This window comes from Watersipora subatra, chromosome 5 (assembly GCF_963576615.1).
Source record: "Watersipora subatra chromosome 5, tzWatSuba1.1, whole genome shotgun sequence".
NCBI classification, from domain to species: domain Eukaryota; kingdom Metazoa; phylum Bryozoa; class Gymnolaemata; order Cheilostomatida; family Watersiporidae; genus Watersipora; species Watersipora subatra.
Genome location: NC_088712.1, coordinates 14205224 through 14233119, shown reverse-complemented (window position 1 = coordinate 14233119; position 27896 = coordinate 14205224). Strand labels below are relative to the sequence as shown.

At 34.7% G+C, this 27896-nt stretch overlaps 1 protein-coding gene across 1 annotated transcript; it reads right to left on the bottom strand.

Annotated features, from left to right (window-relative positions):
* Nucleotides 1-4: 4 nt before the first annotated feature.
* On the bottom strand, nucleotides 5-26913 carry LOC137397133 (phospholipid scramblase 1-like). The gene is made up of 7 exons (XM_068083420.1): nucleotides 26890-26913; nucleotides 19782-19866; nucleotides 8431-8571; nucleotides 4937-5079; nucleotides 3592-3753; nucleotides 1019-1180; nucleotides 5-306 (listed from the first exon to the last, which is right to left on the bottom strand). Exons 1-7 carry the CDS (start codon nucleotides 26911-26913, stop codon nucleotides 241-243), a joined length of 783 nt encoding a protein of 260 aa, XP_067939521.1. The 3' UTR covers nucleotides 5-240.
* Nucleotides 26914-27896: the final 983 nt, after the last annotated feature.

Here is a 27896-nt window from a genome sequence, read left to right as displayed (position 1 = left end):
AAGGAATCATGTAGTGGGTAATATAAATTGCAAGTAGACACACACAGTTAGATAAATAAGCAAAAGAACAACCTATAAATTTGTAAACTGACAGATGATTGGTTAATCGATATTCACATGGGACTGATGAAGTGCAAAGTAAGGTACTTAGTCATCACATGCAGGATTTTGTACAAGATTGCACTAATTTTAATAACTCTATGGTGTCCAGGGCAATAACCACTTTGATAGAGACATCAGCTAACCCAGCATTCCGATGCCATCACCACTTTTTCCTTGGGAGTTTTTCTCAAAGAACATAAAGTCCTACAACAGATTAACTTGTTAATTCTCTTATAAACTGTTATATCCATTAACCTGTTATAAACAAAACCACAATAAACACATGCACCATTAGACTACAAACATGGCTTCCAAAATAATTCAATAAAAACTAGTCATCCAGAGTTTATTAACCTGGTTACCAGTACTCCTCGTTCAAATGAGCTGTTTTATTCTGTTATAAGTACGACGTGGTTTGAAGTATTAACATAATTTTATTACAAATCTCATTTTGGGTAGTTATTGCAATCTTAATATCTTACCGATACGAAATAACTCTTACATCACTAACAAGTTCGTGAGCTGCGTTTAGCTGTAGGTTAGTATGACAAGAAAATCAAGAAGCAAAGGTAAGTTTCAAAAAATTTATCTTTTACCATTAAGAAAACCGCATCAGACTAAAAGTGCATTAATTAAGACTCGAAAAGGTAGGTTATAGTCATTGTTCTCCAGAGTCTTTTGAAAATTAGAGCCCTAGTAGTAACTGACCCTTATGGATAAGTTAATATACACAGTGCGTCTGTGAGTGTCAACTTAATCAAAGGCTGTTTGTAGAATTTCATTGTCTAATTTATCAACCCTTATGATAGATTTTGTTTTAGAACATCAGAGAAATCAAATTTATATTTTCTTCTCCACAATACTTATGAAGTCAGCATATACAGTGTCTAGCAGTAGTAAGCGTTATGAAGCTCACAACAAGAAATGCAGCTCCGAGTAAAGTAGCCTTTGTTGCCACATCTAAATCAATAGGAAAGGAAATCATAAAGTGATCAGCATCTGTGAATACTTCTCTGATCACTCCTGAGAATTGCTTTGTGAGAAGTCCGAGACGAGTTGTGCCAGTTTTGTCTAAAATCTGTAGAGTAACAAAAAGAATGTTCTAGGACTTCCAACAGAGGTAGTATCAAGCCTAAAGTAGTTTATATATTAGCTATATTAGTAAACTTGTTTTCCTACCTATTGGCAGACAAAGTTATAGTTTGAAGCCATTTTTTACCAATTGTAACTGACAGATAAAATACCTTTTGAAAATACTAATCTATTAGATGCAATACTGATCAGAGGAAAAAAAAATTTGCTTGATTTGAAAGCTGAAGGTTTTTTGTTCTTCCTCGAAAGGCAATCAGTTACAATATGGCAGTTATCTATTGCATGTAGTCTCTGTACCAGTTGGTATAAGCTTTAAGAGTTGGCTATAAGTAGTTCTCTGTTATAGGTGACAAACTATTTTTGCGAACCTTTATGTCTCCACACAAAGATAATCAGCCACTTCAAGTTGTAATGAACAAACTTATTTAACCACTATAATAATATAATTTAATTTACAGTATGACACAAGCTAATACAACAGTTTAATCACACCACTTAGCTACTTGATGAACTAAAAATAAATCTCTGCTAAGCTATGAGTAATAAAATTTTTAAAGATTCCACTCGTTGCATGGCTACTACTCAGAGTTGTAACAACGAGACAATAGAGAGTGGCGCATAGTAGTATGTCTGGTAAATAGAACATAGCAGTCTGGTTGAAGTCTCCTGAGTAGCTGTTAGTCTTTTGTGATTTGTAACTTGAGATGGAATAGCTAACGAATTCATTTTTGTATAGCAACAAAAGATTTTACTTGAAAACTTCAAGCAGTACCAATTTAATTCTTAGCGCAACTTTCCATCTATTTATCAAATATTAAATAGTAATAATATATAATTATAATAAAGTTTATCTCAAAATAAAAGGTTTACAACAGTATGAATTATCGTAGTATATACCTAAACTAACTTTATATTTGAGTAAACATTTCATTTGCAGATTTAATAAAGGTAATGCCTCTAAAGTTCTTAAACCAAGAATTACTTTGATACAGTCAAAACCTTTACATACAAAGTTAATTCATTCTGTGATCTTATCCATATGTTAAGAACCTTCTTCGCCGGAGCAAATATATTTATCGTAATGCACATTTACAGCTCTACAAACCCTTCGCAACTCTTTCATAAACACGCATAGCTTTGAAATCATTGCATGATATAAATCATAACATTATAACAAACAATATAAAAAGCAAAAATTAAAGTAATAAATTATAAATTCATAGAAATATATGTTATCTTACTTCACCTTATTTATTCTACTATTACTTATTCTCTACTTTACCTTACTATTTTACTTTCAGGCTCAGCAGTATCTCTACCTAGTCTCAGGTTTGAGACTAGGTAGAGAAGACTAGGTAGAGGTAAGTAGTGCGACTTACTTCAACCTAAACTAGCTGTTATAAAGCCATCCCGTGTTGTAATCCGGTCCAAATTATATTTTACATATTTGTGTGACCAATACTGCTAAAGTCATTATCCTGTATTATTCTTTATAGCTATGGTCTATTATCCAGTCATTACCTTGTATAGCTGTTCCTATTTTGAGTTCAGTTGTTGTTTATTTGGTCAAACATATACACAAACGCATCGCAGCATCGTGAACTCTCACCTGCCTTATATATTATAATGACTAATGCATACTGCAAACAACTTAACACTAGGTAAAACTTGAATTAAATAAGTTTTGTAATTTCATAATTTGCATATTTGTTCATGCTTTGTTTCATTTTTCAATCAGAATTTTACTTTCATTTGAAAAACTGCCTCAGGAAACTTGAACCATGTTGGAAAATTTTTGTGAGTCAATCACTTGCAAGTTTCCAATGAATGTTGAAAATATCAAAGTTGAAGCAGTCAATAATTCAAGTTTTTCATATAATCAGAACTTTTGTATCTGAAAATGTTGACCCGTTCTCTTTTTACATTACTTATATCGAAGTCAAAGAAACGATGTTAATCCAATTTATTATAACAAAATTTAAATTTGGTCAAAAGATTTCTATCTAAAATGGGTTAATAATGGTATACATCTTTGTTCAATATTTTATGAAGAGCCGTTTTTTATGAGTTTTTAAAACTATGTAAGGTGGCATAACATGATAATTAAACATAGTTAGCTTCCGTTCAAAACATAATGACAAGAATTTACACAGCCTCAATTTTTTTGTTCACTTTTTATTTGTTTTTAACTATTTCACCAAATGCTAAATTAGCAGTTAAAAAATTTCTTTTGTTCTATAAAGTTTTTTGTGTTTTTATTAAAGTATTCAGATGCCCTGCAAAAAGTACAACCAATGGCTGCAGACACTGTTAGACAATCTTGGCAAAACTTTTTTGGTAGTTTTAAATACATTAAAAAAGGTTTCTAAAATATTTGCTCTGAACACCTGATACTACCTCAAAATTAACATCACCGCAACAGGAACTCGTAAAGCATGGCCCTTGCATGGTCATCACCACATTTTCCTGAGAATCTCTGATGTTATAGTGTGGTTTACACACGCTCCACGTCTGTTTCACACAGCCCAACATCTGTTCACTGGCAGTGAATACCTCCATCTAAAAAACTGGCTGGCATCTCGAACATACAAAATTATTTCTTAGCTGCTGTTATATATACATGTATATATGTACTGTATGTACCCAAGATTGGAGCAATGGTAGAAACTGCAATTGAATTAGTTTACTAATTAAGTGGTAGTTTAAAACTGCATTAATATTTAAATTACTTTCTGATTTAGATTAACAAATTAATTTTGGTATGATCCAAGTTAAGATATAAATTAAAAAATTGGTTCAATAATAAATAAATGTATTGATGCTTAAATTATTAAAGTAAATTTTGCGTGAAACTGAATTCTATCAAATTAGTTTTTAAAATAATCGCTTTAATAATTGAACTAATTAATTTCTATACAAACTTAATAATTTATTGAATTATGCTGATGTAGCTAGTTGTAAACTTTAAAGTTGTAAGTCCTTTAAGCAAGAGATCTGCAGATTTCTAAAAAAATTTGAACATATCCACAAATGTAACTTTGAAGATTTTTAATGATTTACAAAAAAAATTCTATTTGTTTATGTCAAAACATAAAACTCAAATAAACTTTACTTTTATGACCGACTATGAAATGCTTTATAAGACAAACCTCTTTACAATGAGTGTTGGCAAACAGCCAAAGGTAACCCGGTTCACATACATCACATTTATTACTTGCAGTTTGTTATAATATATATCATTTATTTGATGAATGCTTTGTGACAGCAATTCTAGCATCACACAATTGCAATTATCATTGACACTAGCTTTGGATGTCATATTAGATAGTGTTATATGTTATAAATGATAAAACTCCAAATTTTTCTCTAATAATAGAACTAAATATTTCACTTTAAGGGTGATTAGTGCAAGTTTTCAGGGTACTATATATATTTTAAAAAAATAGCTTTTCAATCACAAAGCCAAATATAGATTTAGGCCATACTGTGCTAAAGATTTTTTAGTAATAAAACTGAAAAAAATGCCACTAATCAGATTCCATAATCAGGGTTATACTGTCATTTGATTGGTTAATTTATTTCATTGGATCTGCTCAGCAACCTTTCAATGACCTTTTATTTTCCACTTGCTTGTTTCACTATTTTAATTTAAAACTATAAACAATTTTAATGCTTTTTTAAAACATATAAAATTAAATTTATGGCAAGCATAATTCCCTCGTGAATAGATAGTTTCTTGTACCTTTTGAAGGCAGCAAGGACAAAAACAGCTGTCAGCTCTGAGGTATCTTTTCAGTTTGAGCACCTCTCTCTGGTAGGCATCATATAGACTTATCTCAAATGGTCTCTTGTTACCACAGCAGTTCCGTGTGCAGCAGTCAGTTCCTGTAATAATAGTACATATCGGCAGCTTTCACTTTCTTCCTTTCATCTCTTCATAGGGTTTACCTACTTTCTGAACAATCATTTTATGAAACGTAGCTTATTACTTCAATAGAAAGGACTATCTGTGAGAATTCAATTTTGTTATTTATAATAGCTAATAGCTTGAAGCTATAATAATGTTTTAATTAACAGATCAAAAGCATACAGCTTTGTTAAAGTTTTATCCAATAATTTTGGGTTATTTTGATGAAACTATCATGTTATGCTGAGAATTTAACAATTATTTTTAAATATTTGAATAAGCTTCTAAGCTTAGCTTGTTATAGATGGTTCATATATTTATAAAGTTTGCCATTTTAAGCTACGCAAAAAGATTACAAAATATATTTTAGTGTTTCGCAAAACTAACAAAGTTTAGTAGAATTTTGTTATTATATTTATTGCGTACCAGTTTAATGCTATATAGTAATAACTCAATAAAGAGAGGTATCAATATTTATTAATAGTTCATGATTACTAAACAATCAACTTCAAAGGTTGAACATTTAAGATTATTTTCAGCTAAATTCCCTTTAGTATTATGTTCTCAACAGAACACTGATTATTTATACCCATTTATTTATTAGTATGTTTACACACATGCATTTAAGACTAGATATACTCTAAAACCTTTATTTAAATGCCATGGCCCTTTATTTTTCAACCCTTTCCTTAGAGTGGCACTTTATTAGAGGCGACGTTCAAATTAAGGATGGTGTTCAAATATAGGTTTTAAGGTATTTAAATAAAAATTATTATATGTATCATTATTTATGTTATTACTAAAAACTCTAGTTTCCTCAAGGATGGTAAAGAAAGGGCACAAGTACACTGTGTGCAGAGTGAATAAATCTAGAAAACCTAAGTTGGTGTATAAAATATTTCCATAATAAGTTTAAAACAGAGAAAAATTTTATTTAAGTGTATTTTATCAAAACAGCTGATCACAAGCATTATTTATAGAACAAAGGCTGCAAACAACAATAGATGTACCTTTAATAGATTTATCAAACAACAGTGCAAATGGTTAACTCTATATTGCTACTTGAATAACATAACAATATTCTTGGAGATATAAAATGATTATAGGCATGTTTCGTGTATCAAATGCAAAAACAAGGTTTAATGTAAAAATGGATTATACTTAAAAATATAACCTATATATTTACAACAATTTGGAATACTTAGCTGTTAGTCAAGCACCAAAAATTTGGTTTAAATAAATATAGCTCTGATTGACTAACAACTACTGTAAGTATTCTTTATATTCCAAATTGTTGTAAATATATAGGTTATATCTTTAAGTATAATCCATTTTTACAGTAAACCTTGTTTTTGTATTTGATACACGAAACATGCCTATAATCATTTTATATCTCCAAGAATATTGTTATTCAAGAAGCAATATAGAGTGAACCATCTGCACTGTTGCTTGACAAATCTATTAAAGATACGTCTATTGTTGTTTGCAACCTTTGTTCAATAACTATTGCTTGTGATCAGGTGTTTGGATAAAAGACACTTGAATAAGATTTTTTTCGGTTTTAAATTATTATGGAAATATTTTATATATCAACTTAGGTTTTCTAGATAAAACAAAGTTGAACTTGAACAGTGTATATCTAGGTTGCAGTGTTTCTGCTATTCACTAGTTGACTAGCATATACAAAATATAAATGTTCCAAATAGCTTTAGTGCTCTTAAACAGTGTATATCTAGGTTGCAGTGTTTCTGCTATTCACTAGTTGACTAGCATATACAAAATATAAATGTTCCAAATAGCTTTAGTGCTCTTAAACAGTGTATACATCATTTACAAGTTAGCTGTAGACCTGAGTTTGAGCTTAAATAGAAATGGGTAAACTTAATACTGCTCACTCAAAAGTTCAAGGTCAAATCAAAATTCTTAATTCATGTAATACAATGTAGAGTTAAACTGCAATTTGCAGCCAATTATACATTTGGCTTGTTTGACATACAACGTAACATTTGAGCAAATAGTGGTCATGAATGTTTTTAGAATAATTTTATCATAATCATGTTGTCTGCAATTTCTTGAAGCATTACAGTTTTGTAAATAAAAGAGTTTGTAGAAATAAAAACAAACAAATAACGAAACAAGCTGAATGGCAGCATTGCTTACCGCTATCATTCAGTTTGTTTATAATCAAATTTTAAAATTAATAGTAATAAAATAGTTGAAATTACTGCAAAAACGATTATCGTAAGTATTTTTCTTTATCGCTATTGTTCGTATTATATGGTAGCCACCTCTTTCTTTGTTCATTGACGTTGGTAACTGACAAATGAGAAATAGTTCATGTATATTGGATTCATTGGAATAAGTGGTGCTTATTGAACAGATTGTAATTTTTGTTGTACTTTTTTCTATCTAGTATCAGCTTCATTTCAGATTTGTTTACAAAGACACACAGATTCGTTGTTAATAAAAATGTGATTTCTTCGCCAATGTTAAATTGTTAGAAATAATGAAGTGCAGTATGAATGTCAAAGCCTTTCATCTTTGCATTACAATAGCAGTTGTTTAAAATGTGTTACAATAGCAAGCCATCACAAACTTTCTGTACACGCAATTATTGAGAGTAAAATTTTGACCAATGCAGGGCTTAATCTCATGACATTCAGCATATCAGACTGACTCTTCTACCACTGGGCAAATCAGCCTCCCTGCAGCGCCACAGAATAATTGTGCCAAGTGTTATTTTCTTTGATTTGTGATAGACAGACAGACAGTCAACAGCCAATAATAATATTCATGCATAAATGAAATGAATTCAAATGTTAGTTACAATAACTTACAGTATGCTATGCTATGTATTCTATCATTTACTTCACCACAAAATTTTACAAGGTCTACACATCTGTTTTTATATAGTAAAGCACCAGTATAAACTCTTTTAATGATTACTATTACTTTATGAATTAAGTTTTTTCATTTAGTTATTTGCATTGTTTCATATAAATTCATTTGTTTTAAAACTCCGTCTAGTTTCTTTTAACATTTAGCATTGTCTTTGGATTCTAAAACAAATTAAACCAAATCCAATGTATACTTCAAACAATATTTGCTCCAACATGTAAACATTTCAGTTTACAAGGCTAATATGAAATGGGGAAAACCATCCATTGCTAAGTTAGACTGTAACAGCACACAACTCAGTCTATGGTAAAACTAAAACGCATCCCAAGATGCAACATTATATTGCGAAGCTTGACTGTAATGGCACTGAACACAGACTATGGAACCAATAAAATGCAGCCTAACCTGCTACAATAACACCGCTGACTTACTTTCAACAGCGAAGTAGACACGCTGATTGATAGAGTTGAGTATCTCATATTTATTCGCTTGCTCAAAGCCAGTAAATGCTTCTAGAAGCTCCACCTGTTGGCGTATGTGAAAGCAGTCAACAGAGGCGAGGTATTCCAACCCTGAGAGTAAACAACTTCAAGTATTGGCATTGTCACTGTTATATAAACACTCACCATGGTCTTCACTAGATGAAAAAGCAAGGTCTTCAATACACTTTGGTTTATATATACCAAAGTGTAGGCCTATACCATTTTATTTATCGCGTTCCACAAGCTTAAAAATGAAAGTCAGTTCCAGGTGAATTGAGCTATTCCAAGTGCTTTCACAAATGACTGAAAGTTATTAATACGATCTGGGATCAGGAGACTTGCTTCTATATACAAGGCTAAGCTTTAGTATTAATCAAATTGCAAACAGTTTTATATATTTTAATGTATTTTCAAGAGAGAAGTCTATAAACTATCATTATTGATACGTCATAGTTACTAGGCGCTGTAAATGCTTCTAACATGTTTTAGTCAAAGCCATGTTTGTTCAAAGCCACACTTGCAAGTTAAAAGAAAAACTTTGTTTCCAGCAGGATTTGAACCCACAACTTTTCTCCTGGTGGACCACCACTAGCACCTGTGGTAATCAACCACTTTCAGGTGTTCAGGAATAAATTATGTGTTTTATCGACAGAGCTGAGAATCTCTCTCAGCTCATTAGACTGCTAGTGCTTATAAAATAATGATATTTTGTGTGCTAATTAACACACTCCTTTGAAGCTACATGTATTTGCTATAAAAAACTTTTTCATAGAAATATTATTTACATTCATCATACTATTTGTTCCTGTTAGGAGGTTCTCATTTAAATGAAGCAAAGAATGAAGAAATGACCAGATGCATACTTATTTACAAAATGATGTTTTTAAAATTGTAACCATAGCAATTAGCAGTAATTTTTGTAGACTCCATAAAACAAAATTTGTTTAAAAGTTTTCTTAATGGATTAAGCGTCAACTTTGGTATATCCGTTGATAATGTGATTCACCAACAAATCTATTTGCTTTTAGTAATTAATAGATACAAAAGACAAATTCTACGTATTTATATCTAAATAATTTGTGTTGATTCAACTTAATTTGTTGAGCTGGTGGCCATAATAGGCCGATGTAAGCAGATTAATTCTGATGATTTATTTTTAGCAACAAGTACAAAGCATTGCCGAACAGAAACAGGAAACAGAAAATGTGATTCACACAATCGTAATACATGAATAGATTGGAGTTGCCTACTCCGTACCGAGAGCATAATTCCTAATTAATAGTGAATATACTATTTATCACATGTCTAGCATACAGTGCCAGATTGTCAGTTCAACATGCCCCCTCAAGCTGGAGCTCGTGTGTTTGGTTGTAATGAGCAATTCGACCAAGTGGTTTAGTTAGGAGGTCAGCTAGGTTGCTTTTAGTATCGACGTGTACATACGATATAGCAGTTTGTTGTCGAACGAAATGGAAACGGATGTCGATATGCTTAGTGCGGCTATGTTTGCTGGCCGTGTCCTTAGTTAGTGCGATAGCACTTTGGTTGTCAACATGTATAATAGTAGGATTAGATTGTGGCATACCAAGAGAAGAACACAGTTGTCGTAAATACAATGCCTCTTTGGTGCCTTCTGCAATCGCCATATATTCAGCTTCGCTGGATGATAATGCAACAGTAGGTTGCTTACGCGATTTCCAGCTAATGGGTGTGCCTCCGAGATTAAAGAGGTACCCTGTGGTTGAGCGTCTGTCATCGCAGTCACCACCCCAGTCAGAATCAGTAAAGCCTAGCAATGTGCCATTAGTTGGTGTGAATGTGAGAGAGTATGATTTTGTAGCTTTTATGTAGCGCAGAACTCTTTTCACAGCAGCAACATGTGACTTAGTTGGTTTCTCTAAAAATTGAGAAAGCTTGGAAACGATCCAACTGATATCAGGTCGGGTTCCTGTCATTAGGTATATAAGGCTTCCTATAGCTTGGCGGTATGGAAAGTTAGTGTCGATATTGTCGGTATCAGTAGCCTTTCTGAGTGTTAATGTATTCTCGGCTGGCGTTTTAGCTGGCTTACAGTCTGTCATGTTGAAACGCTTGAGTATCGCTTCTGCATAACGTTCTTGACACATTTGGTAATTGCCGCTAGCTAGTCGTCGAAAATCAATGCCTAAGAACCATTGTAACTTACCACGGTCATCCATTCTAAACTTGTCATGTAGGGATTGCTTTGTGGTAGTTATCAGCTCTTGGCGGTTGCTTCCAATTATGATGTCGTCTACCCAGAATAAAATGATTATCTGATCATCTCCATCTTGTTTAGTGTATAAACATGGATCAATATCATTGGCAGCGTAGCCTATAGATTTCAGATAGTCGGTTAGCGTGGTGTGCCAGTTCCTGCCACTCTGTTTTAGTCCATATAGTGACTTGTTTAGATGACATGTGAGATGTGTGTTTCTGGCATCCACTTGCTCATATCCAGGAGGCTGCTGTACATAGATATCTTTGTCTATAAGAGCATTTAAGTATGCACCCTTTACATCAAGTTGATGTAGGTGTAAGTTCTCATTTACAGCTTTCTGTAGTAGAATTCGAATAGATGTGAACCTAGTAGTAGGCGAATAAGTCTCGTCATAGTCTATACCCTTTATCTGTGAATAGCCTCGGGCCACATACCTTGCTTTGTACTGTATCTTGCCTGGTTGACTGCCTTGTTTAATGGTGTACACCCAGCGGCCTTTGGTCTCCTCACGATTGACAGGAAGAGGTTTTATGGTCCATGTATCATTAGCTTGCAGTGTAGATATTTCAGCGTCCATTGCAGCTTTCCACTGAGTAGAGTTATCAGATTTGATTGCCTCTTCATAAGTCGTTGGTATGAGAGGAACCAGGTTTGTAGTGTATGCATAATCAGTTACTGACAGATAATAATCAGATAGATAAGGTGGAGTTTTCCTCTCTCTACGTGGTCTGGTAGCTACATGAATGGAAGTTGTCTGCTCAGTACTATGGTCAGCTTGCTGTAGTGTTACTGGCTGGTTCACTGGCTCAGGTTCCTGGTCCGAAGGCATGGTACCAGAATCATTGTCCCTTGTTATGGCTTGACTTGTACCACGGAGAGGCATGCTACACGGATCTACCTCAGGCATTTCATGGTTTCGGGAACTGTTATCATGTATAGTGACATTACGCGTCGTGATGACTTTGTTGTCACTGAGTACATAATATCCATGGTTTTGCAGATTGACACCTAAGTATATTCCTACATTCCCACGTTTATCTAGCTTTTGTTTGTATCCGTCAATGTAGTGGGTACAAGGGGAACCAAAATTATGAAGTTTTGACATGTCGGGTTTTGCGTTAGTAAATAACTCGTAGGCTGTAGACTTAGTGCGTCTTTGATAGCTCCTGTTTCTCAGATATTGAGCATGTCGCACAGCGTAGGACCAGTAGCTTTTAGGAAGCTCTGTATCAGCTAACAAGCATCTTGACATTTCTAGTAGCGAACGCCAAGACCTCTCGGATTTTTCATTCTGATATGGAGTATGGGGTGCCGTAGTTGTGTGTTTAATACTATTTGATAACAGTATCTTCTTGAATGAGTCAGACATGTACTCACCTCCATTGTCACTGTGTAGTTCCTTTACCTTTCCAATAGGTGCAATGTCTGCGAGAAACTGTTGTAGCGCAATGTGTGCTTCACTTTTAGCTCGTAGTAGATAGATAAATATCATGCTTGAATATTCGTCAATAAAGTTCATGATATAATGATGTCCTTCTCTAGAAGATGGTGATATGGGACCACATAGGTCTGAGTGTACACGCTCTAGAGGTTTTGTAGCATAGATAGGAGGATTGTCATGTGACTTTGGTAGACGTGTCATTTTGTTGGTGGTGCATGTAGTACATGTTGGAGTTGATGTAGTTTGGCTTACTTTCATACCAAGTGTTACTTTTTGTAGGTTGAGAACATCTTCGTGGTTTAAGTGTCCTAGGGCTACATGCCATTCATCTAGTGACTTCGTAACATTGGCTGATTCGTCAGCGGTGTTGATAGTTGATGGCGTATCGGATACAGTGTGTAAGTAGTACAGTTTACCGTGTTGGGCTATGTCGAAATCTGTACCGTTAGCTGTGAGTTTGGTGTTATCTTTCGCAAATGTTATTTCCGCACCAGTTTGCACAGCAGATTGCACCGAAAACAAACTAACTGGAAACTCAGGGGCTAGTAGTGCATCATTTAGTGTCACATTTTGTTGCCTGCCTTTAGAATCGATTATGGTAAATTTAGCTTTACCTTTGGCTGTCACCAATTCATTTGTCTTGTGTCCATCTGCCATTTGTATGAAATGTCGCTTCGGGTCGAAACTTCTATCGTAAGATACAAAATGGCTGGAGTTGTTGACCATGTGGCATGTGGCCCCACAGTCTACTAATAGTTTATTGTCATTGTGATATATCGTGTTGGCGTATTCAGTGTCATCTGCGCTGACGGTGAATGAGAATTCAGTTGATTCTGTAGCAGTATTTGCAGTTGAGTTAGAACCTGTTTTATGGGCTCGTTCTTTGGTACGACATACCTTTTCAATATGTCCCTGCCTTAGGCAGAAGGTACATTTCAGTTTAGACTTAGAACGGCATTCAGATGAAGTGTGATTGGACTTACCACATGCCATACATCTTGGTTGTGTAGTAGTGGCATTGGCAGTAGCACGCGGTTGTTGTTTTCTTATTGTAGATCGAGTCGCTAGTGCAGATGCTGTTTGTGATGCAAGACGCATTGCTTCGGTATTAGCATAGTTGTGGACGGCAGCTTTGAAGTCTGATAAAGACTTTGCTTTGTCTAGCTGTGTGTGTATGACCACAAATGGTTTATATGCTTCTGGTAAACCTTTTAGTATCATAGCAATGATGAGATTGTCAGAAATGGTTTCCTTTGCACTTCTCAAGCCTGTAGCTGCACGCTCAGCTCTGATAATAAAGTCAGTAATATCCTCGTTATCGTGCATACGTAAGGTTGTAAGTTCTTCATATAGTGTTAATACTCGCGGCTTTTCTATAGACGCGTAATGTTGTCTTAGTACTTTGAGAGCATCTCTGCCATTGTCTTTGGCATCATTCATAATTAATTGTAATGATCTCTCATCCAGAACTTGAACCAGTTCTGCATATGCTGTTCTGTTCTTGGTAGGAAAATCATTATCATCATCATCGTCTCCTTTAGGTAATATGGCTTTGTATACTGCCCTATCCTGTGTGTAGAGATAATTGATGAATCTCGTTTCCCATATTGTGTATGATTGCTGATTTCCATCAAAATATAGTCTGCTTCTAGCACTGGGCCCATAACCTGTTGAGCTGGTGGCCATAATAGGCCGATGTAAGCAGATTAATTCTGATGATTTATTTTTAGCAACAAGTACAAAGCATTGCCGAACAGAAACAGGAAACAGAAAATGTGATTCACACAATCGTAATACATGAATAGATTGGAGTTGCCTACTCCGTACCGAGAGCATAATTCCTAATTAATAGTGAATATACTATTTATTACATGTCTAGCATACAGTGCCAGATTGTCAGTTCAACATAATTAACTGAAGTTATTATTTATGGAAAGAATTCCTAAGATATGTAGACCAAAACCAATTAATTACTAGAGTTTAGTTATTAGCTCATCTGTAGGAAGCAAATAACATACATGTAACTGAAAAACGAAAAATAAGGCAATTTTTAAAATTCCATTTTAAAGGAGAGGATGTGCACAAGCTCGTTGCTAGAAAATCCATTTTAAATTTTTACGCTTTTGTTGTAAGTCTTTCTAAAATAATATTGTGGAAGAGAACCAAACAAAGATTAATGTTTCTACTGAAAGGGTGGCAGTATTATTCTCAAAGTAAACATTAACGGAACCTGTTTGTCCCTCTTAATTGTCCTCAAAGCCTCTAAAAACAATAGTTTTCATCTTCAGGTAACTTTCTAAAGTAATTAATACATTACTGTATCTACCACAATACATGCAATATATTTGTATGCAAATGCTTGTATGTGGAATACAAGCAAATCAGTAGCTGTTTCATATCAATTAAAATTATTATTACCAATATAATTTTACAAAAAAACCATTCTGGCACTGCGTAACTTTCTTCAACCATTTAAAAAGCCATTTGAAAAAACTGAAAAAAAATTCTAAAAAATGTTGAAAAAAACATTCCGAAAATTTTTTAGGAATATTTTTTGCCTGACGAATGAAAAAAGAGAAAATAGTCAACAAGTAAATATGTGTACCAGTTTCAATAATAGTAATTTCTAACTTTTGAAATCTACTTCAAAGTCATTTAAGGAAAAAAAAGGAATCAGGCGACGACTGCGTAAATTGTTACCCATAAAAATGAGTGAGTGTTTGAACCAATATTACACTCTGATATGACATCATCGGTAGTTATAGGTACTTTCTTTGGAAGAAGACAACTCTAATTATTCCCCTATGTTCAATGTTAAGCTATGTTTGATGTAGTGTATCTGAAGGGTGTTCTTTTATTTTCTGTTTTAAAAGTATGCTGAAATCCCAGTCTCACTTCAAGCTAGGTCATATGTGAATATCTGCTTGATTGTTTGTCACGATTTGCTCAAGTAACGCTTATGGTTCGGTTGAGTGTTTTTTTCTAATTAACAACAATTTAATAACAAATAACAAATAATAACAAATAACAATTAATAACAAATTGCCACAAGCAACGCATCGAACATGTCGTTTTCTTACGTAGACCTATATATTTGTTAAATATAGTACATACAATTACCTCTACAATTGTTTCAACTACATTTTTAAATTATTGAAATATTAAGATGATTTTATTCGCTTTAAGCAGCTCAGTAGAAACCTGCTTTGTGTCAGAGACACTTTTGTGTCAGAGACACAAAAGTGTCTCTGACACAACCTGGTCTCAGATACATGTGGTAACATAATTATTAGGATCTACATCTACAGAAAAATTTGGAGTAAATACCTCACACAACGCTGAGAAGGCCTTTGGAATTGTGTGAACAATCATGAAGGAAGTAGGTCTAGTCCCCCACTCGGTGTAAATCTCATCACACCAATTTGTTATTAAATCATGCAGTGCAAGTGAGATATAAATTTGCACTGCTGTCTAACTATTCAAGTTGGTTTTCATGATTATAAATATAGTTATTGTTATTATTAATATTATTATTATTATGTCCTTGTTGATTTCCTCAGCTCTTAAGCCGGTGATATGTTGGTATTAGGCTAGGGCCCTTAACTTGAGATATCCAACACCTTTCTCAGTATTTTCACTGATTCTAGTAGGGCAGAGAATTGTACTCTATCTACTTCCTTCTTCTCTATTTCCAGCAGCTGCATTTACTCATTCAAGTAGATGATGTCAAGTTTCTAGATGCAAGTTTGCTGCTGCTTTTTTATACTCTTCTTATTTCTCTTGTCAGATCTTGTTACCTCTTGATTGTTATTATTATTATTATTATTATTATTATTGTAAAAGTTTTTCTGCCCAGTCATGTGGTGGTAGGTGACTGGTTTTAGTCTGTGTTGAGTCCGGCTCTTAATAAAAAACCAAAAGACCCAACATCTTCCTCAATTCCACTAAGAGAGGACCTTCTTCAATATGTGAGCTGTTCCTAAGATGGCTATCTTTTGTATAGTCTCAAAAGACATGTTCACTCCCACCTCCGCCAAGTATGCTATATGCCTCATTGAGATTGTTCCGAGTGCACCAATTACTATTGGTATCACTTTAGTCTTCACCTTCCACAGTCTGTTTATCTCGAACCCAAGCTCTTTGTATTTACCAATCTTCTCATCTTCCTTCTGTACTACACTTGTGTCTCCAGGTATTGCTATGTCTATGACCTGACACTGTTTGGTTTCTTTGTTTATTAGCATCAGTTCTGGTCTTCTAGCTTCAATAACTTTGTCTGTCTACACATTGAAGTCTTATAGCAGCTTCACTTTCTCATTCTCCAATACAGCTTCTGCACGGTGGTCGTACCATTTTTCTGTGTGGGGCAAATCATCTTTCTTGCATATGCTCCAGTGCACTGCACTTGCCACTTTGTCATGCCACCCTTTATATTTTGTCTGTGCGATCTTACTGCATTTGCTGACTATGTAGGACACTGTTTCATCTTTCTGCTTGTGCAATCTGCATTTCGGACCGTTTGTTGACTTTTCTATCTTGGCCTTCCTATAGTTGGTTCTTAATGCTTGATCCTGGGCAGCAATGATCAGGCTTTCAGTCTCTCGTTTGAGACATCCCCTCTTCATCCATTGCCATGTCTCTTTTGCTGCTTGATTCTCTGTCTGTCTTAGATGTTGTCCGTTCATTGGCTTATCATGCCCGTTTTGCTTTCGTTCAGTTTTCTGATGGTTTCTATACTCTTGTCTTCCATCTTCATTGTTGGTATTTATGATCTTTCCCCCTGTTCTTATAAATTCGAATGAGCTGCTTTCTGTGTACTCTTTCAGACTGTGACTTTCGTAATTCACAGTTTCCTCTACACTCATTAATCCTCTTCCTCCTTGGTCCCTTTCAACATATACTCTATCTACAACAGATCTTGGATGAAGACCTTTATGCATTGTAATCAGTTTCTACGTCCTTCTGTCCAGTTGCTGTAACTCAGGCTTCGTCCACTGAATAATCCCTGCTCCATATCTGGACACAGCCCATATATTGATAGCGGTAATGAGATTTCCAGTAGTCAACTTTGATCATTATTACTACTATTATAGGTTTTATCACGGCTCAAGCTGGGGTTGTTTTCTGTCATCAACTCAGTTCCACTAGGCTAGGATGGACTAAGACCCTTCCTAAGGATGTTAGCCATATTAACAGGATTGTCTGTTGTACCAGTGGGTATTTTAGATCAACTTTTATTAGAGTCATCCAATCCAATCAATAACTCGATATGTTAGGCTTATCATTGATTGTCTTCATCTTTTTGTCTGCTAGTAAACTGGTGTCCTGTAAGGTCTTTTTTCTCAGATATCTAGTACTTTCCATAGTAATCTTGCAGATCACAACAGAGCAGAAACTGTATATCTCCTTCATTGTCATGTGCAACTTCCCTAATTTCTCTCTTAATCCGCACTCACACCATTTGATTTCATGTCAATTATTTGGCTGATTTTCCCACTGACCAAGAATCGTATCTTGTGACAAGAAAAAATAAGCTCGGGATTGATTTTGTCCAGAGAGAAATTTTATCTGGCTGTGAACGATCAGAGGCTGATTTTCAATGTGAATAGTCAATGAAATCACTTTCATAGCAAGTCATGCATATTTATTTAAACTGAACACCAAATTTGTTTTCATAATGCACATTCTTTGTCATAGCTTCACTCGCAACTAATAATTTTATTAATAGCTCCGATGAAGGGTGCTATTAATAATTGAAGCACTTGTTTTAATTATTATGCCGCTGCTATAATAGTTAAAGCGGATTGACTTAGTAAATGATCGTCCTCCCTATAGGTATTCATTATAAGTGATGAGCTGAACCTTACAAAATAATCAGTAAACTTGCTAAAAAAAGTCCACGAAAAACATCAAAGGAAACATTCAACAAAATGTAAATCTTGGCTCACTAAAAATATATCAGCCTAAGTTATTTTACCCAGCAACTAAAAATAACATAACCGCCTACTCTTGGTCCAAACTCATCCTGGTGTAAACGAAAGGTCGTTCAGAGATTCGCCACAACAACTCAGTTTGAAAATTGGCTGATGTGAACGCATCTTTAAATTTGCTAATGTCCCCAGTGTTCCTATCACAACTAGTAGCACATTAACTGACGTCTCCAGTGTTCCTATCACAACTAGTAGCACATTAACTGACGTCCCCAGTGTTCCTATCACAACTAGTAGCACATTAACTGACGTCTCCAGTGTTCCTATCACAACTAGCAGCACATTAACTGACGTCCCCAGTGTTCCTATCACAACTAGTAGCACATTAACTGACGTCCCCAGTGTTCCTATCACAACTAGCAGCACTTTAACTGACGTCCCCAGTGTTCCTATCACAACTAGTAGCACATTAACTGACGTCTCCAGTGTTCCTATCACAACTAGTAGCACATTAACTGACGTCTCCAGGGTTCCTATCACAACTAGTAGCACATTAACTGACGTCCCCAGTGTTCCTATCACAACTAGTAGCACATTAACTGACGTCTCCAGGGTTCCTATCACAACTAGCAGCACTTTAACCGACGTCTCCAGTGTTCCTATCACAACTAGTAGCACATTAACTGACGTCTCCAGGGTTCCTATCACAACTAGTAGCACATTAACTGACGTCTCCAGTGTTCCTATCACAACTAGCAGCACTTTAACTGACGTCCCCAGTGTTCCTATCACAACTAGTAGCACATTAACTGACGTCTCCAGTGTTCCTATCACAACTAGCAGCACTTTAACTGACGTCTCCAGTGTTCCTATCACAACTAGTAGCACATTAACCGACGTCCCCAGTGTTCCTATCACAACTAGCAGCACTTTAACTGACGTCCCCAGTGTTCCTATCACAACTAGTAGCACATTAATCGACATCTCCAGGGTTCCTATCACAACTAGCAGCACTTTAACCGACGTCTCCAGGGTTCCTATCACAACTAGTAGCACATTAACTGACGTCTCCAGGGTTCCTATCACAACTAGCAGCACTTTAACCGACGTCCCCAGTGTTCCTATCACAACTAGTAGCACTTTAACCGACGTCCCCAGTGTTCCTATCACAACTAGTAGCACATTAACTGACGTCTCCAGGGTTCCTATCACAACTAGCAGCACTTTAACCGACGTCTCCAGGGTTCCTATCACAACTAGTAGCACATTAACTGACGTCTCCAGGGTTCCTATCACAACTAGCAGCACTTTAACCGACGTCTTCCACAGTTTCTTATTAAGAATCTCTTATCTCTTTAGCCAGAAAAGAGCAGTAAGTACCAGCAACTGGCTAAAGAGATAAAGAACTATTATTTTTGTTATTATTAATTTTATTATAATTGTTTTATGATCGGTTGTTTTTCTTTCAATTGCATTTCGCAAGTTTATCTATAAATAAATAAATAAAAATAAATAAATAAGCTCAACAATATATTGTTGAGCTTATTTATAAATTCCAGAACAAAATATTAATTGTTAATTGTCACTTATTAGCTTTATCTAATGCAGAGTATTTATTAATTACAGTTTCTTTAATGAAACTACACAAAATACTTAACTTGGAGTGATGAAGAACTGAACAGAAACTCACCAGGAGGGCAGTTTGGCACAGCTTGCGCTTGTGGCATCCATGGAATTGTTGGGTGACCTAAACCAGCATCAAGAATAGTACCGTGCTGTTAAAGCAATTGGTATGAACATGAGGAATATTGTTAGTTACATAAATGCAATAACTTTTTATTGTATGACACATAACTTAAATAATTTTGCATACAACTTAAATACTTTATAAATAAACTGCTCCTCCTAAAATATTGAATAAATATGTATAATAATTTTAAATTGAGTAAACACCAATTCTATGGCTCTGATATGAGTAATGCAAAAAGAAAACTGGTCAACACCTTTAAGTAGTAAATTTGGGATTACATCAAGCATACAGGTACAAAAAACCTGAAATCATGATCACTTCAACTTAGATATTTCTAACATTCAAATTAAAATTTAAACAGATATTTGGCTAAATAACTAAAAAGAGTTTCAACATGCTTTGGAAAGTTTCTTGAGGAAAGTTTGTCAATTTATTTACTGTGATCCGAGTCAGGTCAGAGGTCAGGTTATATCAACTTGCAACCAGTAATTTATGTAATCTGGTACCACCATTTGTGCATGGGTTAGGCCAACAGCGACTAAACCATCAACCATTCGAATCAGGAGGCTGAATTGGACATCTTTTTAAAGCAAAAAACTTCATTTGTGAAACACTGGGATAGATCATAGATGCACCGGGATAGCAACTACATGATAAACAAATGTATATATTGGCAGACGCTGTCAGGATATAATCCTTAGCATATCTTGATTTATTCCCATCTGTAGAATAAATATGGTCGGCAAAGCCATAAGCCAAAGCCAGAAATCGCTTCAATCATTTTAAAATTTGCATGAAGTTTTATGGATGAAAAGGTAAGCGTAATGGTGAAGTTAACACTGAGGCAGATACATTGTAATTAGAAAATACAAACTCATGGCAAATGACTGTTTGTAATCGAGTTGATTAGAGATCTGCTATCATAAATGAGCCACATCCATAAACAGTTTTAGTCGACTCGACTGACTGCAAGGATAGCCTATATTTCCTGCCAGTAGCTTGTGAATTCTGCTGGTGCTTTTGCCACAAATTTGAGGAGTTCATCTACCCAACCTTATAGTAATTATAACACCAAGTCTACTAGCAAACTAGTCATAGCAATTCTAATAAATAGTTCCTCTATCTCTAGAAGTCCTCATTTTATGTTTTGTATGTTTGCAGGGCAGCTGTGTGTTAGCCACTAGGTTTCCATGACACACATGATGCACATTTGGAGTTGTGGGTAAGTGGAGTTACTATGCAATTAAGTGTTTCTATGGACATTCCCACGATGCAAATTTAACCATTTAGCTAGGCTTGGTAAGATCAGACTGCGTAGCTAGTTATTGACCCTACAGGTCAATAACTAGCTACGCTTAGCAACATTTAAATATTAGCCATTGCATTGGAACTGCTAAAATCAAAATAAAAACTACTGAAGTGTAAAAATGTTTAGAATGGAATAGCGCGAGCGGTATTTTAATGCGTATTATTTGCAAGTACCGTTTCCATCATGCGCATGCATGAAACTTTCAATAAAGATTTTCGATTGGTAAAACTCGCCTAACTTGCTCATTTTTTGCCATTTCCGTGATGCGGATCTCTTGCAGGTTGGCTCAATCTTTTTCAACATGCAGATCATGGAAACATAGTGATTACCTGGTTGCATGCTGGGAGTAGTTAGTCTCTGGTAGTTAGTAATCCAATATGAACTCACGATTCAAGAGACCCTTCTCACCAAATAACTTGGCTGATGCAAAGTCCCGGACTCCAAACATTCCATCAATTCAACAATGGTACATGACTAGAATAACTTGCCTCAATAGTATTAAGGGTGTTTGAGAAAAATTATCAATGCATGATCATTAATGCACACTGATAAACCTAGTAATTCTCCATCTGGAGGTTTTAGAAAAGTCGGCTAACACAGCCAATTATGAATACAGTATCTTTTTAGCATTCACCAAAAGGTTTGCAAGTAATAACTATTTATAAAGATCTCAAGCTACAGTTTTTAATGATGCATATAGAAGTCTGTGCATGGGCTTTGTGAATGAGGTTTATGCATTAGGTCTAACGACCTTAAAAGTTATAACAATAATTAAATACTAATAACAAATAATAATAAATTATAATAAAAGAAAACAAAGATACAATTGTTAATCCGTTAGGATTTGTTAATAATTACAGTTTGAAATGCCTTGAGTTTATTTCAAAACTTTCTTATCAACCTCTTTATTTAGGAATAACTCATGTTAAAACATTATTGTCTACAATGGTAGTTAACCGTACCATGTCAGGGAACAGCTTGTGACGGCTGTTTATTACTACTATCTTGCTTAGTGCTGTGTGAGACCTTTCGGTCATGATCGCGCCCTATTTTGTGAGTTAATATTTTTTTCCTTTGTTTGTATTGGAAAATAAAGGCATGTAGATTGACTCACATTTTTTGTACCAATTTTGTTCTCTTATTATCTCTTGATGTTTTAGGCTGTTTGTACTATTTTTCACGCACCATTTTATTCTAAACCCTGTTTTTTTCTTACTTTCTTACCTTTTCTGTGTAATCTACGGCAGTTTCGTGATGGCAGCAATTAACTTTTCGTTTTTGAGCTTTTAAGAGCTTGTAATCACATTTCCACATATTTTGCACCTGCAACACAGCAGAGTAAGACATGGTGAATCTTTTGATACCAAATAACTGTAATATGAATTTTGTTGCAAGTCAACTTTTAAAGGTTGACTTGAAACAAAATTCACATTACAGTTATTTGGTATCATAAGATTCACCATGTCTTACTTTGTTGCGTTGTAGGTGCAAAATGTATGGGAATGTGATTACAAACTTTTAAAAGCTAAAAAACTAACAGTTAATTGCACCCACACGAGACCGCCGTAGTTTGGATTCGCGTTCCAAAACGTCTCAAATGGGACGTAGTTGTTACAGGATGGTTTCTGTTTACACTTTCATGCAACCTCATTCGTCGAAATATTTTCACAAATATATTTCATGCATTCAATAAAACCATTTCTATTGTTCTTACGCGTCTGTTTTATCGTCATTGTAATGCTGTCAATTTTAGCAGTGATATCTGATAACTTACCATAAAAAATCGTTAAACTTTTTAACCTTAGCTCAAAGGAGTACATATCATTGTCTGATAATCATGACGAGCCTGTTGGTCACCTGTGATAACCGAAAAGTGCTGCAAAAATTATTTGCTAAGTATTGGGTCACGTGATCAGATTACGACTTGACGATTGAATAATGCCGAAACAAAACTGTAAAGTAGCGAGAATCTATATTTGATACGGGGTCTTCGGTAAAACCCGAAGTGTTTGTCATAAACTAGTGCTACAATAAATTTTTGTATTGAACTTTTATTGGCCTTTCAATTCACGTGAGAACATCACTTGACAGGATGATAACCAAACTGTAATGAATATGTCAGATAAATTAAGAGATTCCAATCTACGGCGGCGTTTTGTTTTTGAGCTTTTAAGAGTTTGTTGCAAGTCAACCATTAACAGTTTAAAGTTGTACGTTTTGTGTGCCAGTTTTCTCATATGAGCTACACTGAGTATTAATTTACATTTTAAAGCACATCAATTACATAAGTACTGTTTCAGCTTATTCTGGTTCTTCAATATCTTGGCTTTCAAATGAGCCATTGTTTGACATGGTGAGACAGACATTGGTTGGTGTTTATAGGATTTCCCCAGAGTTCTACCACAAAAAACGTTCAATGGTATAGGCTCACAAATTATGACATCAAAATTTTCATATTCGATGTTGTGTGCTCTTACCGCTTATTTTTATCGCTTACCGCTCATATTTATCAACTACAATAATGACGCTGGTAGCAGGCAAAGGTAAGACAACTCCAAAGAACCAATGAAGATGACAAAGGAATCAGTGTCATTAGTTTTTCATCTACAGATTATTTCTATGATAAATAGCTCAGATTCCAAGCCCCATACTATATTTTTACGATGATATTATGCACTAGCCCTCTCTTTTATTGTGATGTTGAGGGGCACGACTGAGGCTAATTTATTTCAAGCATTGAAATACCGAGAGTGCAGTTTACATATAGTCCTAGGGCCACGCCACTGCAGGTCACAATTTAATTGATGTGATTTCATTACCTTTGTCAATGACAGTATATTTATTGAAGCATAATCATATTTAGAAAGCAACATGGAAAGCGATACAAATTTTTCACATAATAATACTACTACAACTAAGTATGAACAAAGCAAACTCTAACCATCACCCGAAATCTGTTAACCCAGAACATGTGTTTGTACTGGTCGGACGTTAGCACGATCCTCGGGCATTGTTGATTGTATAGAATCCTAGTTTATTATTAGCATTCTCCGGGTTTAAGAGCACAGATTGTCACAGAAAAGCGCAGCCTCAATGGCAGCGAAAGGAATCGAGGACTTAAGGCTAAATGCTAATTATGACATCACATTGTGGGAACCACAACCAAGTGTTTTTTTATTGCAGAACATACTTTTGTCGCCCTGTTTTTTATAGTTATATTATTCTTCGTGTATTGAATAAAGGCTCATTCGAAAGCCAAGACTCTGAAGTACTGAAATATGTAATAAAAGTACTGATATAATTGATGTGCTTTAATAATGTTGCAAGAAAGAAAATGCATGTAATTTATTTTGCTTTAAAAAGCAATAAAACTAAGTGGTGGAGCACAAGCTAACACAAAGAGAGTGGTGTGGAGATCCATTTACAAGGTCAGTAACATTTTTTGCATTTAAGATTATCTCAAAGCATTTGGGATTATCATCTGATGTAATCCTTATTCTTATTTTTTTTAACCATTTCTGTATCAGTCCTTTCTGTACTGTTTGAGACGCGTCTGTGCCTACCAAACTGATGCCAATGCTGTGTAACGAAGTCACTTCTAGATGAACCTTTTCAAATTCCTTTTATTTTTTTATAAATTTGTAATATAATAGCTAATTTTCGACTTGAGCTGTTACAATATGGTATGTATATTATTATATAGCTTGAAAGGTTTGAATGTATAAAATGTTTGAAAGTACCGAATACCCCGTATCAAATATAAATGCTCGCCACTTTACAGTTTTGTTTCAGCTTGATGTAATCGTCAAGTCATAATCTGATCATGTCACCCAATACTTCGCAAATAATTTTTGCGGCACTTTTCTATTATCACAGGTGACCAACAGGCTCGTCATGATTATCAGACAATGATATGTACTCCTTCGAGGTAAGGTTAAAAAATTAAATAAATTTTACGGTAAGTTATAAGATATCATTACTATGAGTGACAGCATTTCAATGACAATAAAATAGACGCATAAGAACAATAGATATGGTTTTATTGAATGCGTGAAGTATATTTGTGAAAATATCTCGACGAATAAGGTTGCATGAAAGTGTAAACAGAAACCATCGTCCACAACTACGTCACATTTGAGCCGTTTTGGAAAGAGAATCCAAACTACGGCGGTCTCGTGTGGCTGCGATTACCTGTTCATTCTTAGCTTTTAAGAGCTTGTAGTCACATTCCACATATTTTGCACCTAAAACACAACAGAGTAAGACATGGTGAATCTTTTGATATCAAATAACTGTAATGTAAATTTTGTTTCAAGTCAACCTTTAATCTTGAAACCTCCTGGTAATCAGATCATCTCAAAAATTAAAACAATCGCAAATGATAGAAACGTACTTTCTGATAAAATCAACTAAACTTCTGTGTAAGTTCATATTATATAAAGAAACTTTTATCACCTGAATATGTGTTTGTATAGAGACAAGGAAATTGTACAATAGAGATTTGCTTAAGCAACAGTGTGTGAATTGCGACAAAAAATTCTATAAAAAATGAGAAACAAAAGACAAAAGAATGTAATTTGACCTTGTTGGGACTTATACCTCTAATCTTTTGATATATGGTCAGATGCCTTATCTACTCAGCAATAAAGAACATTCCTTTTGTGATGCAATTCCTAAATGTTTGAGATTTGGTCATTGAAGGATGTGCAGCTCAGCCATCCCGTATAGAGTGGACAAAAACACAAATAAAAGCAATTGTGTATTATATAATGTATATATATATAATAATATATAATTTATATGAAACTTATTTAAAACATTGCAACGCGATTGCCTGAAACTAATAGTAGTAATGATTGACTCGATTATTGAGTACTTTACTTTACAGTGTTACAGTGTAAACTACATATACTACATAATTTATATATATATCTCATTTATATCTCATACACAAGTATATACCTCATGTATATACTTTATGGCTAAAGTGTATGTTTAGCTCCAAGATGGGTCTTCAAGCCTTTATCAGTGCACATTGTTTCTAATTCTTAAATCAATTTTGTTGTTTTGCGATGTAGTAAAGGAAGTCAGTTTTACAGAATTTTACCATTTATACCCTTAAAAAGATCTTAGTTTTTAATCATTTTAAAATGGTACAAAAATTTTATCAAATGTGCAAAATTTTGGTTTTGGTCAAACAATACATTTTATTGCGATGCAGTTTTTTAACTTTTTTCAATTTTTTAAAAATTATATTAGACAGCCGGCAGCGAGAATGTTTAAGAGCTGCCTCTCAAAAACTTGATAGGGCTTTGAAACCAAATATTTCTGATGACCTTGTGAAAGGCATGACAGAAACTGTACATGCATGTAAAGTTTGGCCGAAATTAGCCGGAAAATGCAAATAAGCATAGCAGTTGCGCAGACTAACAGACAGACATACACAATAGATACACAATCTAGTCATAAACAACTCGGCTATTGAGCAGGTGTCAGAATTCACCTATCTCGGCACTGTTAGGCACCTATCGGCACCCTCTTCAGCACTTAGTTCAGCACTGGCACTGTTCTGAACCAGAAACTAAACTTTAAAGCCAGTAATGAAAAGTGTGAATCCAAAGCTCTCAAAAGACAACATATTACTAATAAACTGCGGCATATCTGCGGCATAAACTGTGTATCAACGCTAGTCTCATAACAACATGCTATAAATCTTTTATCGAAAGTGTTCTGACTTACCATCTGGTAGTTGTCTTCTCCCATATCCCCAATGACTAAGAAGTTATTACAAAAGGTAGTAAAATCAGCTATGAAACTTAGTGGCGTTTCAGATTTGCAGTCTGTTCAACAATTATATGACTGCTGCCTAGCCAGTAAAAGCTTAAGGCTAATAACATCAGAAGCCACACCAATCTTAGTTTTGACAAATCTACCCTCAGAACGTCTGACTACAATAAAATTTAGAGTGAACCTATGCAAACATTGTCTTAGATCTAAGTGTATATCATATCTTAATCACATTTTACCAACTAATATGATTTTTATGGTTTTACATCTTTATTTTTATTTATGTACTTTTCAGTCAGCATCAGACACACACGCGCACACACGCACGCACGCACGCAAACGCGCACGCACGCACACACACACAAGTAGGATTTATTAGTATAGGATTTATTAGTATAAACTATGAAAAAACTAGCATTAGCGAAAATCACTTTCAAAGATTTATTTAACCTTGAGTAGTTTAAATAGAAACTGTTATTGCTATTGCATTATTAACTGTTATTGCTATTGCATTATTAACTGTTATTGCTGTTGCATTATTAACTGTTATTGCTATTGCATTATTAACTGTTATTGTAATTGTTTATACTGATAAAATAAAACAAGATAAACAAAAATGTGAGAAAGTTCTTGAAACAAAAATGGGTCTGGCTAGTTTTTAATTTTAAATACAAGATTGGTCCGCATCACTGCTGGGGAGTAAACTGCTGGGGATAACAGCACAAATTACCATTCTATATTTATAAAACTCAAAGTTTGTCTGTTAGTAGTCCAAAGTGTGTCCAATAATAGCGATACCGCACCAGGAACAAAAATCTGCTTGACGCTGGATTTGAACTGGTATACTCTAGGTTTGTAAGCAGAGGTCTATTTATTAAGAAAAGCAACTACATTGCTACACAATGGAATAGCACACCATACTTATTACACCTGTCAATCTGTAACACCAAATGGTTAAA

What these genes read in the sequence shown, in the direction of transcription:
- LOC137397133 (XM_068083420.1), bottom strand. Translation starts at nt 26,913, where the DNA reads ATGGGAGAAGACAACTACCAGATG. An exon ending in TGTCTACTTCGCTGTTGAAA is followed by an intron (nt 5,080 to 8,430) that starts GTAAGTCAGCGG and finishes CTATTATTACAG; the next exon opens with GAACTGACTGCTGCACACGG. An exon ending in TCGGAGCTGCATTTCTTGTT is followed by an intron (nt 307 to 1,018) that starts GTGAGCTTCATA and finishes AATCTGTTGTAG; the next exon opens with GACTTTATGTTCTTTGAGAA.